Genomic DNA, 15,558 nt, shown 5'->3' on the forward strand with positions numbered 1-15,558 from the left:
AATTACCACCATATGGACCAGAAATTACTGGTCTGCACAAGAAAAAGATATCATCATCTAAACCAGAGTTTTCCAATGGAAACATAGATTGAACACTAGTTGCTTGCAATAAGTTGCTAGTTATGATAATACACATTAGTTCTAAATAAGTTTATCTTTATATTTTCCATTCTTACTTTTTTAAATCTTGCTTTGTGCCCACTTGTGATGCAATGTATTTTTCCCATTGAAGTACTTTAATATCTATCTTCCACTAAACAAATAATTTATAACCACAAAAAAGTTAGTTTATTCCATATTGAATTTTTACACTTTTACATTAACAGAGAATATCTTAAAAATTAAGTTTTCTCTCTTAATATCACACAAATAATGCCTATTTAATAAGCATTTTTGATTTTATAAAATAAGCCTTAAAGAACTGTAAAAAAAAAATCACATTATAATAATCCATATTTCGCCGACAATATGAAAATTGAAATGTTTATGTAAATAATACATAAGAGATTAAGTACAGGGTGGGAAAGAAAGTCACTTAATCCCCCTGTTACAGAATATAGAATGTACAGTACATTGAGCAGATGTAACATGTATAACTCTGCTAAAGATTTTACTGACCTACCTTGAACAATTACAATCAATTCCGACCCTAAATGACGCGTCACACGATCTCCTTCTCGTTTACAGTTTCGGAGTTGCTTTCGAGACGGCAACGTGTGCGTAACACACACCGGTCCGTTTCCCCTTGGTCTAATGTGTTCCCGACACGAGCGAATTAACTTTGGGTACATTCTATATTCTGTAGCAGGGGTGTTGAGTGACTTTCTTTCCCATCCTGTATATAAAATATCAACTATTTGAAGTGATCTCTAAACAATAAAATAAAATCCAACAGTTACTCTAAATTTTATGAGTAACTGTTGCTATTGAGATAAATTAATTTTTTAAGAAAATATTTTGCCTACAAAAATAATGCTTGTTTAAGAGAATGAGATTTAAAATGGGAATCTTCTATTCTTTTCTGTATATGCTTCACAATTAGCATTTTCTTTTTAGAAAAATATTTCCAGATTACATAAGATAATTTTTCATCTCATTGATAAGCGGAACTGTCTTCAAATTTGTCCAAAAAAATTTCACAATTATTGTACAACATCTGCAAATTCTTTGAGATTTTTGGCATACTGTATGACTGGTGTTGTTGCTGCTCTTTTATCTAAATTGATATACCATATTTCTTTGATTAAATCCTTGGGGAGGTTTATTTTTAAAACATTCATCTCCTGTTGCAAGGAAATATATGAGTGGGTAAAAATTGAAATATCTTAATTATTCATACATTTTCCAAACTACCAAAGCCATTTATTCACTGTATTCAAGTTACAGCTACAATTTTTGAAATAATTGCAGTTTTCATAGTTAACCAAATTTGGGTTGTTACTTTGTCATTCAAGACTGCTTCGATGTTGTCGTAGGAATCGGGATACGACCGTCGTCCGGTTCGGACTCGCCGTTCCAAAAGAGACTGCGAGTTTAAACCAGAGTTTTCCTTCGGAGTACAAGAGCATACGGCCGATAAGTTCTTGGCTTAAGAACTCGATCACGACTTTCCCACTCTCAATATTTGATAACATTTAGAATTTTATTTCAAAAAATGTTTGTATTCCTTAGAGTAGAAAGTCCTGTCTGACTATAAACAATTTGAAGAGGTAGAATTTTAAACTTATTACCTGTCACTCAAAACTACCTTAATCCTATATGGTGCAGTATTCCAACATGCTTCCCAAAATTTTCATCCTGGGATTCTTTTTAACAGCACTTTTATTCCCTGAGGCTTAATCAAAGGAAATACATTGTCAAAAAACTTATTTCATTTGTATCTAGATGATGATTCTGTCCTATTAGAAATTACTTATATATTACATTTTCTTATTCATGCCTCTGAAAAAACTCTTTTGTTGATACACAATTCAGTTATTCGCAAATCATACACATATGGCTCCAGCCTAGTGTTTTATTGTATGATATCCAATTTTGATTTTTTTTCAAGTTCAAGCTTGATAACATTAAAAATTTGCTTCTATGAAAATTTCATCTTCAGTTCAGTTCTCCAGAAAAATCCTTTTATAAATCTCTAAGGTAATACCAAAAAATTAACTTCATGTTAAATTATTGTTAGTTCGATAACTTAAATAAACCCCAAGCCCTTTGGAAATTTTTAAAATTTCCTTTTATTACAAGTGATATTAAACTAATTTCTTCATACATATTTGGAATCATCAAAAAAATGATTCCAAATATGTTAAAATTTCTTAAAGATTAAAAAAAAATTCCTAACTATTGAATTAAATTTTAAAAAACGATTAAGATTTAGTAAATATTATCTTACATAAATAGTCAAATAAATGCTTAACATTTTGTGCACAAATTTTAAGATTATAATTTTTAATAAATATGAGTTTGTAAAATTGCAGCCTTAAAAGTATTTTAAGATAAACATTTTTTTTTTTTACAAAAATTCCTGATTCAAAAAAGCAGTTTTGTATTATACTACATATTGAATTAAAACTCAATATTTTATAATTTAATATAAATATTTGAATTATTTTATAGTGTCGATTATTAACTCTATATATCGTTACCTTTCAGAAAACTCCGATTATTGGTTATGTACAGAAAAATTTACCATAGCGGATATATCGCTCGCAGTTTTATTAAATCGACTGTTGTTGCTCGGTCTATGGAAACGTTACTTCGGCGAAGACAAACGTCCAAACGTAGCTACTTACTTTAAGAAAGTACAACAAAAAGACTGCTATAAGAAAACGTTTAATCACCACGGCTGCATCTTCGGTTCGATTTCCTGCGTCGGGATCCACGGAAAGTGTTTTGCCACGGTCGTCAGTATAGCCGGCGTGCTTAGCATAGCGGCCATAGCTGTTATTCTTTATCGACGCAATAAATTTTAGCATTCTTATCGTAGATTATCTACAAGTGTTGACAGCATTTACAATTTAACTGGTTGGAATATTAAAAATATAGCATATAGATTCAAAACAGTGGTAGAACTGAATCATTATTATATTTTATAGTTCTGCCTAATTGAATTATGAAATATTTTAATAAAACTTTTTAGTTTTACTAAAATTATCAAATTAAATTGATTTTTTTCATTAATTCAAATGGTAAATTTTAGAATCGCAACGAAATCGACTACCCGTAAGTAGAATCTGTTTCTCGTAAGCTTCGAACATACTGATCGTCGTATTGGCTGTACAGAAAATTTACTATAATTTTTATAAAATTGATTTGTTTTGCTTGTTGAAAAAAAAATACAAAAGATTTTTAGCAATTCAGTTTTACCAGCAGTATAACATTCCAAACTTAGATCTGTAGATGCATTGTTATTTCATTTAAAATAATGAATAAAAATCTATTTCCCAATAAATGTTGCTAATTATTTTCAACAATTCACTTTTAGTTGTGACAAAATGAGTATAAATTCCACACACCAAAACAAAGAAAAACCAAGTATAAAAACATCAACAGTTTTCAAAAGTAATAAATTTACTGAATATCGGCAGGATTGAAGATTCTGGGAATCCTCTGTAGTTCGGAATACTTGAACGGACCCTGTCCCGGCAAACCGGGAGAAGATTCCGCATGGTACCACACCCGGTACGTAAAAAACCAGGTGAGCACCGCAATTATTCCTCCGGCCACTTTTTGCACCATCGTGTGAAAGTACAGGATCGTGCCTATCAACATAACGTCCCACAAAATATACAATCCGGTCATGAAGATAAACAGTGCTTTGATGAATACAGTGTATTTTTCGTACGAATTCTTTAAATTACTCAATTCCCGCTCCTCCAGCTTACGCAACGGGCTGTCTTCGTCGAACTCTTCGTTTCGAATGAGCTCTCCGATTCTCTCCCAACCGCGGATGCACTTCGCTTCCTCCATCAGAAATAAATTGCTGTAGACCAGAAGAAACGCATGCCCGGAAATATCAAATCCGGTCCAACGGTGCCCGTGTCTCAGGCAGGACAACCTGGTGGAGTATCTATCCGAAGTACAGGATCCGGTCCAAGTTTCGACGAAGACGAAGAGCGTCGTCCAGCAGTACCAAGCGACCGTGCCGATCAGCACGCGACTCAAATGTTTGCGAACTCTGACTGCGTTTCCGCAGCAATAAGTCCAACTGGTTAGAAAAACGAAAGTTCCCACGACGCACAGAGTCCATCCCCATCCCAACTTGACAAAATATTTATTGAATACGTTGTCCTTCCGAGCCATGTAAGATCTAGGCATTGGAATGAAATCACAAACCAAAGAGCCGAACATTAAAGCACCAAAATAAATGCTCACTTTCAAATCTGGTTTGATTAGAACTATTTTTCTACAAATGTGCATAAATAATAGAAGAGTAACTTGTTTAACCGTTGCTTGCTCCGATACGGGTTTCCTTCCCGCGCCTTGACCCTTTTTTCCTTGATAATTTTGCCATTTTAGTTTGCTAGAAACATTCGACTGTTTCTTTCCGCCCGCCATGTTGATAACACAAGCGCCACCTACCGGATAAAATCGAACGATGCGTAGTTAATCGGCCGTCGCATTTTATTTATTTTGCTATCAAACGTGAGCTGCGCGACTTTATTCGCAATTATCGGTCGTAGTTGTTATTTTTCTAGCGTTATTTTAAATGTATGACATCACAACAACAATAATGTGGATAGCAATGACGCATCGGTAATGTAACTGCGTCGTTTCAAAAATGCAGCAATAAAATCTACTTTACGTAAACAAAGTTGCAACCGCTTTTGTTAGAATGGTCACTTTTTAAAATGTATACTGGAATGATAAATTTTCTTAGACATAAAACTGCTTAGAAGCGGGTGACGCGCGCGACTGTCGCAACTTTATTTGAACAATTTCAATAATAAAAAATAAATAAAAACAGTTTATATTAATTAATTACAGGTTTAAAATCTTATTATTTTGTTATTACAAAATTTTCTGGCAGTCTAAGATTTTTTGCGGACCTGCAGGAAATTTTGGGTCCGCGGACCAAGGTTGAAGAACAGTGATTTAGACTAGTCAAAAAAATTCCCACGACGCACGCACAGAGTCGTTTTTAGAAGTTTTTCTCTGGTAAAGATAAGCTTGAGTCAGAGGCGTACCGAGGGGGGCGTTGGGGGCGGTCCGCCCCGGGCACAGTTGGGTGTCGCCCCTACACGCACCGGGGCGGTCCGCCCCGGTGCGTGTAGGGGTGACACCCAACTGTGAAAAAGTAAGTCGCGAAATAAACCATGATAACGCGCTTTAACATTTAAGTCGCGGAAAGTTCGATCGACCCAACAACCTATAGCTAAAAAAAAAAAGGTCAACGGATTCACGCTACTCAATATAAACCTATGCGTTTACATCGCTTATTCGATATAACGTTCAAGTTTGCTCGAGTGCGGACATATTACAATTCAATAATCCGATAGTGTTTTATAAAAGAGTTAAGAAGGGTGACACCCACGGTGTGACTTGGGGTGACACCACGATATCCGCCCTGGTGTCACCCATGCTAGCTACGCCACTGGCTTGAGTACCGCTTGTATATTCTATTTTTCGTGACATGTTTTTGTTTGGATATCGATTGTTTTTTGACGTAATAATGCAATTATTAAACAAGACATAAGACTTAACACAATGTACTATTACGTCTTATGACGTAACAATGATGATGACGACGACGTAAATTCGGTCGGCGACCGCCGATCGACGCTTTCGATACGCTGTTTAAAAAAATCCTTACAAAAAGTTTTAATTGGCATATCAGGCATCATGGTAGTGACTCCCTGCCAAGTAAAAATGTCACCCACTGATTATATATATACAGCAATCAGAATTATCGATTTTTGGGGTTTGACTTATTCGCCCCCAAACACTTGAAGTAATTCCGAATATTTCATTCGAAAGAAAATTGTTTTCTTATGTAATGTGCAGAATTTCAAGATTTTCTATAAAGCTGTTGCCGAAATATAAGCAATTGAAAAGTGCAAAAATCGCCCCAAAAAGTCAGTATTTTCTTCTTTATCTGGCACTGCAGATGCTCATAGAGAAAAACTATTGGGTCTAGAAAGCTTTTTTTTTTTTTTTGACACACGACTTTTGTTCAGATTCTTCTTTCCATGCTATAAACAAGTCTGAAGCAAATGTCAGAATTTCTTCTTGTAATGTTAATTCATGAATATTTAAAATGTTCCAGCGGAACCCGTTTTTTAGTATAACCTAGTTTTTTAGTATAATTAGTACTACACAGGTCACAGTTCAAAATATTTGAATTATCAGGCATTTAAATTATTTCACAATGTTCATTCTGGAGATGAAACATAACCAGCAATTCTGGTTTAATTTCCTGAACAGAAATGACAAGGAAAATTAAACACTTTCTGCAACTTCTTTGGACTCACTAACTCATATACATGTTCTGGATGAAAACTGTTTGTATGCACTTTTAAACAACAGAATGCTTTAAAGGTCTTTCTGCACAGTGTGTGTGTGTGTGTGTAACTATTTATAATGTCAGTTTCTACAGAAACCAAAATAGGTATTTGATTCGTGGATGTTGGTCATCTCACGAATGACTGCAAGTGCCACACCAAGAAATATGAAAAAAGTTTAAAAAAAATAAATATATAAACTAAAAGTTTAATAAATGAAATTTGCAAAAATAAATGTTAATAATAAATAAAATCAACAATAAAACAGATTTTAACAAAATGAATTTGTACTTACTAAGCTACTATCGACAGTTCCTCTTTGGAGATCAAGCAAACTACTTCAGTAGACTGACTAGTTACAAAAGTTTATTGCCTTCCAAATTGGATGACAGAGGGAGCTTTTGTCACAGAAGATTGGAATGCCTCCAGTGATTATACTAGAGTTGGGATTCAAAATGGCCACTCAATTGGCGCAGTATTGAAAATTAAGAAGCCATTTTAGTTCAGTGACATCCAGAAAAATATAGTCTCCCACAAAGAAAATCTGACGATTTTCATTGGTGAAAAGTTGAACTGGCATCTATTGTGACCTTTTTCTTTGAAGAAGAGTGTTTTGCCCTACTTTATACATTATTTCGAATTGCGTGCTACAGGCCCATACACCAGATACACAGGAATTAGCGAGGTTGAAACCGAAGTTTTAAATGGGAAAACATGTATGTCGGACATTTGGCACCACTTTCCTGTATGCCTAGAAGTTTGACAATGGCATTTGGAATGTTGAGCATGATTCCACTGACTTTCCAAAGGCCATTGTCAAACTTCTAGGCTTACAGGAAAGCGGCACCAAATGTCCGACGTACACGTTTTTGCGTTTAAAACTTCGGCCTCAACCTCGCTATTCTCACATACTAACACCTCTGACAACACGGAAGAAAACCTCCGTGGTCTGGGGCGGTTACGACCCCACTGGAAACTCTACCAACTGCGACAACTATTAATTCACAAACACAAAACCAAAACAACGGTAAGTCAATCAACTACATTCAACTAAAGTGGATGACACAACGTCCTTCGATCAAATATGCACATCACCTCTACTTACTGGATCTATCACGTTCGTCCTACCCTTGACGATATTACCCACCATGAACATCTCCCTAAATAACTCTAAATGGCCTCTACCGACAGAACACTAGATATACAACAGGCCTCTACCGACCGAACACTAGATGGTAAACTACTGTACAAACATTTAAAATGTCATCATCCCAACATTGATGCAAAACAGTTCGAAATTCAAAATCTCCACACTGACTTGATTGCAGTTTTTACTTTTCGGCTTCCTGACTATTCCACACCCACTTTCACCACCACTCTGCTTCTCTTCCCTATTTTCCTCCTCTCTCTACTTCTGTCCTTAACTTCTCCCCAAGACATGCCCTCCAATAAATCTCCCCATTCCCAGTTGCACACCCTATTTTACACACGTCACCCCTACCCCGACACACTCGGGTTTTAACCTAGCAGCATGCCACTGAGTCGGACCCACCACGTGGTGAAGGAGAGGTGGCTGCAGGAAACGTTGTAAAACACACACCTAAGTACTCAATGAAGACGTAGTTAAAAACAAAAAATTCACATTTAAAATAGTACAGTAGAAGCTATTCTTCAGGTTAAGCCTTAAACCTCTCCCTCTCCTCCTGTGGGGGAATTTCAAAAAATCCCTTTTTAGTATGCATTTTTATGATGTACCCTAACTGTGTACCAAATTTCACCACTTTTGGTTCAGTGGTTTGCCCTGGGTGATGATGAATCAATCACTCAGTCAGTCAGGACAAGTAATTTCATGTGTTTAGATATAACAACTTTATTAAGTATTCCGTATGTTTTGCGACATACTAACTTCGAATGTATCAATAACAACAATCCCTGTGATTACAAAAAGGAGATTTTACTGTATGTATCTTAAAAAACTTTATACTGTATTTAGTACACCTATCCCTCGTTTTACACGGTACTTTTTTTACACGTTTTCGCTTTTACATGGTTTAAAAAATAAATGTAGAAGATAAACTGGCTATGATCAAAAGGAACAATTTTTAACTCTAATCTACATCTATATTCCAATCCACCTTAATTATATGTTATAGTTGACATTTAGGATACTATGTGACAGTTTTATTTGAATCCGTCAAATAGTAACCGATAAACCGATATAGGGTACTCCCCCATACGCATGAAGTTGCATTCATTGCACATAGTTTTAAACCAGAAAATTTTAATTTTTCATATTCATAAGTAACAAACGATTACATTATTTTTAATTACATTTTTTACATTACATTACATTTTTATGAATCTTTCAGATTTTATTTTTTGTTCCTTTGTATTTTGTATTTAATTAATAAAAGAATATTTTTTTTTTTTGCCTTTCAATATTTTTGTTTGATTTATGTACAGTACCTTTAAAAAATTGAAAAAGTTCATAATTAATAAACAACGAAATTATACGTTTTTTGCATACTTTTCGATTTACACGGTTTTACATTCAAAAAGATACAAATTCGATTTACACGTTTTTCTCAGGAACCTATCTTCCGTGTAAATCGAGGGATAGGTGTATATATATTTATGTTAAAAAATGTAGTAATGTACAGTTTGGTCTAATGATGTGTTCACTTGTTTATAATCGATCAGCGCAAATCGCAACCGTCAATCTCGTAACGGTCAAATCGTAACGGTCAACTCTTTGATAACAGGTGCGTGTCTGGGAATTGTAACGGAATTGTAACGGCTGCGCTGATCGATTATAAACAAGTGAACACATCATTAGACCAAACTGTACATATTAACTTAAAAAATTTATCATGTTTTTTAAAAAATCTATGATTTAAGTTTTTTTGGTTGAAACATTTAGTGAAAACAAAAAAAAAAAAAAATTGGTTTGGAGTAAGTGAAGTTTCAATTAATGAGACTACACCGTATATTTAAATATTATCATTTACAAAATAAAAAGAAAATAAAAAAACTAAAAATAGAAAATGAAACTAAATATAAATGGTTTACAATATCAATTACAAATCTAAAGATATTTACCATTTATATATAAATATTTGTTTAACTTTTTAAAAACTTGAATAATTTTAAATTATTTTCTGAATTTATTTTAAAATTATCTACAAAAAATAAATAGTGCTAATCCGGATATTTGGTCCATTTAACAATGGATTCTGGTGAACGATACAGGAATAATAATTCCGCAAACAAATCTTCTTCCAGAGAAAATTCTCCACTCTCACGGACAAGATAAATATCTAAGCATAGTTTTAATATTCGATCAACGTAAGGCATATCCTGAAACATGATAAAGTATGAAGATCCTGCTACAAAATTGCTGCGTATCATGTGTGACACTAGCATTACAAAAGTAGTATATAATCCAATTATTCTGGAAAAAGAAATAATTAAAAAACAGTCAAACAACAAATAAAAGAAAATCTATATAATTATATACAGCATAGCAACAAAACAAAGTTTTATAAATATGTGCGTTAGGGAGTTAGAGGCTATCTCTACATTCCCTTCAATTATCTACACAAATTTAAATTTTTCTATAGTTTTGATTTCTTCCATGTTTAGGTTAAAAACATTAAGACAATTCTCTAAGTCTTTGACTATTGTCAGATAAAGTCAAGAAATTATTTATTTCCAAATGCCCCAAAAAAACTAGACAAATTAAGATTTGTTTTGAACTTCATAAATCCATTGTTTATTTAATTTGTTGTCCAGATATTCTCTAAATTAGAGATCTGGGACATCTCATATCCAAAACTTTGTACATTTTTATTTATTCTCTTTAATAAAAATATATACTGAAAGATATTACTTATCATATGTTGAAGTAGCATAAAAACATAATGCAGGATGTAATCTTGCTTTTCATTTTAATGTTATATTATGCATTATGCTTTTATGTTCATATTTTTTAAACATTTGATTGGAATTTCATAAATTCGAATAGAAATAACAATGTTATTCACAATTACAATGAATGCATGCTTATGAGTCTCTCTTCATAAAATAAATAATTACAATATTTATTATGTTTACATTATTATTATAGTGTTGCTGAAATGTAGCCTACTCTAGTACTAGGCACTGATGTATTCACCTTATACCAGTGCCTAGTACTATTCTAGTCCAAGGTCGACAGGAAAAATTGTTGTTTTGTTTACATGCTGTTCATGTACATATCTATATTGAAGAATTTCCTAACTATATGGCTTGTGTTTAATATAGAAGTAAGGTCCTAATGTTTCTAGCTTTTGTGTTGTGTGTGTGGTATGACACCTGTGCAAGAAAGGATCATAGGCACAAGTACAGTACCTTATTATCCATTCTTCACATGGACAAGTTCTGTGTATTTACTAATTTTTCAGTGTAAATATTTTTTTGTACATTGTGTTTGGAACTTTTCACAACAACAACATTAATAAAGTATGATTTCTAGTATGACTTCTTCAAAAGTGTTTATTTGTATTACACTATTGATGTTATGCTCAAACAGGAAAGCGGTGCCGAACATCCGACGTACATGTTTTTGCGTTTAAAACTTCGGCCTCAACCTTGCTGTTGGTGATCTAAAATGTGCTTCAGACAGATCATGTTGTATAACCCTTCTCATACTAACAGAAATTTATTGTTATTGTGCTTTACAGCAACTGGTCGAGATTTGTGAAACAATGTACTATAAATTAGCTCTAGTTTTCTGGTTTTAGTATTTAAAAAGATCATTCTTAGTTACAGTCTGTAAATAAATCTAAAAACACAATCCAGAAATTTCCTACTTTAATTTTAACGATTCCAATTAATTACATGAAAATTATAATTATAAAGAAAAAAATTCAGAAAAAAAATTGACTTTCATATATAAAAGTATACTTACCCATATCTAGATAGTAAGTAGAATTTTGAAGGAAATACTCTGTCATTAAATATTAATATCCTCAAATATTTGCAATCATCAACTCTTAGAAAAGAAAATGGAAAGTTGGATTTATTGCAATACTCTTGTACTTCCCACCATTGTGTTCTAGATGTTAAATTATTGAAATTTCCTGATTTTAAGGAAATAAGCAAACTTCTTGAATATAATTTTTCATTTAATGAAATATTTTCTGTTGGATCTAAACAAAAAATAAAAATGCAAATTACTTTTTTTTTTCTGTATTTTGAAACTATTCATAAGTTCTTTTGTTCAGGAAGCCACACAGCCAACAAATAGGTTTAAAAAAAACAAGATAAAAAAGAGAAGCTAGTCAAAAGACAACTACACTTTTATTTTAATTACATATATAGGGTATCTCTATACATTTGCAATCATATATTATGTTGATCTTTATTTATTCTTTTACAGTTAAAGATAAGTAAGGAGGAATAGACTGTTAGACTTGGAGCTTATCGGAAAGATTAGTAAAAAGGCAGTTGGACTAGCGTAACTGGTTATGTAACAAAGGAACAAAGAGTGCACAAAGATTACACACAGTCTTGACTCACGAAAGGTCAGTGCTGAAAAGGGGAGAGTGAAATGTGGTCACCTTCTTCAAGGGGTCAACAATGCCACCAACCTTTTATTACGTCAGAAGAAAATCTACAAAACATCGCAATCGTTGATTCCAACATAGACATAAGTTATTTTGATGATTGCCAAAGAGTTTAACAGACTCCATCCAGACTTTCCACTGATTATATCTAGTGATGTGGATACAGTGCGACTTTTCAGACACTTCTCACTGACAGCATGTTCCACCATTGAATTTGTGGGAAAGGTCAAAATCTAAGTTTAATTTGATCCCCAATCGGAGATGGTCGATGGACTTACATTCTTCTATTGTTTAAAAGTTTGTGTTGCATTTTCATACAAAAGAATTATTTCTAGCTTTTTTATTTTTTCTTTTAAAAAAATTATTTTAACACAAATTTCAGTGAGGGTTCAGAGCTGTCCAGAGCATCACAATTCTATAATTATATCGGTCTGAGAATCCCAGTGTTAAAAAAATTACAGCAAAGCATCTCTACCAGTCATTTAGCATGCAAATAAAAAGATCATGAATTACAATAACATTATTTCAAGGCTAGTGTTGCCACCTTTACAAAATCACTGACCCAGATGGCAGGTCAGGTTTGTTCGAACAGAAGTTCCTGACGCATGCGCAGTGTCATTTTACAATGCAAAGAATAACGTGCATGCCAGTTCTAAATCAGTTACAGTTAGGGACTAGGGACTTGCGTAAGAGTAATGTACGTAACTTAAATTAAGGAAGAAAGAACAGATAATTTAGCTCCATAGAAAACGTGTACGAACGTACAAGCAAAAAAGAAAAAAAAGGATCAAGAGGCAGGTTGCGCGTCACACATCGGCATAAACAGAGTAACATGGAGGAATGGTAGACAAGTTTCAGTGAGTGTGAGGTCTTTCGCTGTTGAAATAGTGTAAATTTATAAAAATATTTGCAAGAACTTTGTTTCATCATAATTTCATAATTTCTATGAAATTCCCGGACAAAATTAATAGTTCACCCGGACAGTGAGTCAATTCCCGGACTGGTGGTAACACTGGACAGGTGGTAACACTATTCAAGGCTAATTATACTTTTGCCCAGTATTTGAGAGATTTAACAGACAAAATAATTTATCTTTTATAGCACTACCACCATTGGATAATGCTCCAGGACACACTGATTTTATAGTGGTCTTGAATAAAAATATAAAAATTTGCTATTTACCACTGAACAATAACCACTTGTTTAGGGGTCCTATTGATTGTCAGACCATTAGATAAGTATAAATTTTATTAGAAGGCATGTGTTATTTTTATCAGAGTTCATCTATCTAACTCCTTCATGGCTCATTATGACATTACATCTTTAATTAATCTAGCTAATAGACCAAGGAATCATTTCAACTTTTAAAACCTAGTATTTTAGACAAATTTTAAGACAGGCTATTCACCCTACAATAATAGATTGTGCAACTGAAAACATTCAAGCATCATGGCAGGAACTAACAGTGAGAAATATATGTGCAGTATGGTAGAAACTTACTACACTGCACAAATAACTATACAGGATTTGAAGAAAATCCAAATAGTCATTGAATAAATAACTAACCCTGGAAATAATGTCACACTGTTGCCAGACATTGCAAGCCTTTTGAGAGACTCTAGATATGTAGCTGGAGAAATTTAGTGAAGATGAACTTATCAATATAAATGAAGAAAGTAGTTATCATGCAAAAGGAAATGTCCAAGAAGAGATGCTGGCAAAAAACTTCACATTAAACAAACTCTTAGATATTTTACAACGTAGAATAAACGATAAAATGCAAAAGTGCAAAGGATAAAATGTTGAAAGCTTATCCAAACTTCAAAAGAATTATGACAATTTGCTAATGCACAGAAAAGATATTCACTCCATATTATAAGTTTATATGACAAAAAGGAGGAGGCAAATACTGTTCAAGCTATTCTTGATAAGTTTTTACAAAGAAATAAGATTTAAAAGTCCTAAAGTTTTAAATTAGTGTATTAAATACATAAGAGAGTTCCAACTGAAACTGATAATTGTCCTAACAAAAACAAAAATCTAACAAATATAATTTTTTTTTTTCATTTTCATGTAGATTTAAGAAATTTGTTAGTTCTACAGTTAAAATTTCTTACATATTTATTATAAATTATTAGAAAAAAAATCATGGAAATAATTTCTTACCAAATTTTGCAAATTCTTTTACTGGAATAACATTTCCTTTAACAAGAATTCTCAAATATTTTGGAAATATTTTATCAATAACAATTGATGTTTTATTTTCTTGTCCTTTCAGAACAGATGCTATTAAATTTCTTGCAGTTTTATTTACCAAAGGAATTTCATATTCATTTGTAACAATTTTTTCCGAGTCGCTATATTTATTTACTGTACGAAAAAATGCTAAACTCAACTTCATTTTTAAAATATTATCACTCTCTAATTCTTTAATTAATGCATCTTGACTAGGAGAACTGATTGTCCAAAATGAAGCAGAATTCCCACTTAAACTAATTAAAGCTGTATCTCTTGCATGATAATTTGTCAGAAATGTCATTACAGAAGGTTCCTTCTGAAAAGTATATAATGTATTATCCCATTCTGTTTCAGTAAGGACTTTGAGAGCTTCACGCCGAGCACTAACTTTAAAAATTGGTTCATATTCACTAATAGCCAACTCGAGTGTGCATTCATATGGAATGTTAGGATCACCCACAGTATTTCTTAAGGCAAATAGCAGTAACGGAAACCATATAATAAAAATTATTAGCATAACAAGACTACCACCAATTCCATATTTCTTTGTTGAAGCATATTTTATTCCTCTTGGAACAGGATAATCATCTTCTGCCCGCCTCCAACACTTTAAAATAAAGATATTTGAATATATATCTTCTAATTTCAGCCAATTTGTGAGGTTCAAACTAGTATCAGTCCACATCCAATCCATCATTGTGCGTATATCATATAAAAATGGAATGAGTAAATACCTATAATATACATAAAATATTTAATAATGACTGTAATTAAATGTTAAATAAACGGATTACTTACCCTTTAAATAAAATTACATTAATATAATTATAATGTTTACAAAAGCAATTTGTTAAAATACGTGTTGGATAGCCTGATCGTAACTGAAAAGCAGACAGAAGTAAGTAAATGCATTTAACAAAATACCATAACATTGGTGGATTAAATTCTTTGGTTGTGAATTGTCTGCAAATAAAACACACATATTTTAATTTAAAATTAAAACTGAAAATTTATTATTGTAAATTACATTTCACAATTTCAATTTTAGTTATTTTATTTATAATTGAATCTGACATAGATACAGTGTTGTGCTGATAGGTGAAGCAAAGAGGCAATCATTTCAGGCAGTAGAACTTAGAGGGCATTGAAAGGAGTGACCAAACTTTCAATTTGTGCAACTAATTGTTGTATGGCCGAAACTAAAAGCAGGTTATTCA

The 15,558-nt window shown here is 32.7% G+C and overlaps 3 protein-coding genes across 3 annotated transcripts in view; 1 reads left to right on the top strand and 2 right to left on the bottom strand.

Annotated features, from left to right (window-relative positions):
* Positions 1 to 3,448, top strand: part of LOC136982896 (ganglioside-induced differentiation-associated protein 1-like) — a 41,442-nt gene extending 37,994 nt beyond the window's left edge. Inside the window, exon 5 of the mRNA XM_067279452.1 lies at positions 2,650 to 3,448. Within this exon, the coding sequence (XP_067135553.1) occupies positions 2,650 to 2,969 (320 nt within the window). The 3' untranslated portion in view covers positions 2,970 to 3,448. The remainder of the gene's footprint in view (positions 1 to 2,649) is intronic.
* A 96-nt stretch (positions 3,449 to 3,544) lies between these two features.
* Positions 3,545 to 4,796, bottom strand: Fitm (acyl-coenzyme A diphosphatase Fitm). The gene has a single exon (XM_067279449.1). It carries the CDS (start codon positions 4,552 to 4,554, stop codon positions 3,568 to 3,570), a length of 987 nt encoding a protein of 328 aa, XP_067135550.1. The 5' UTR covers positions 4,555 to 4,796; the 3' UTR covers positions 3,545 to 3,567.
* Positions 4,797 to 9,638: 4,842 nt separating this feature from the next.
* The window catches only part of LOC136982882 (piezo-type mechanosensitive ion channel component 2-like), a 128,143-nt gene continuing 122,223 nt past the window's right edge, over positions 9,639 to 15,558 (bottom strand). The window contains 4 exon segments of the mRNA XM_067279433.1: positions 9,639 to 9,948; positions 11,446 to 11,686; positions 14,270 to 15,075; positions 15,140 to 15,304. Coding sequence (XP_067135534.1) covers positions 9,696 to 9,948; positions 11,446 to 11,686; positions 14,270 to 15,075; positions 15,140 to 15,304 — 1,465 coding nt within the window. The 3' untranslated portion in view covers positions 9,639 to 9,695.

Source organism: Centruroides vittatus, unplaced genomic scaffold, assembly GCF_030686945.1.
Source record: "Centruroides vittatus isolate TY-2023 unplaced genomic scaffold, ASM3068694v2 contig_874, whole genome shotgun sequence".
In the NCBI taxonomy this organism is placed as follows: Eukaryota; Metazoa; Arthropoda; class Arachnida; order Scorpiones; family Buthidae; genus Centruroides; species Centruroides vittatus.

Bases quoted from the DNA above. Each gene is read 5' to 3' on its own strand.
- Fitm (XM_067279449.1), bottom strand. From the start codon at position 4,554: ATGGCGGGCGGAAAGAAACAGTCGAATGTTTCTAGCAAACTAAAATGG.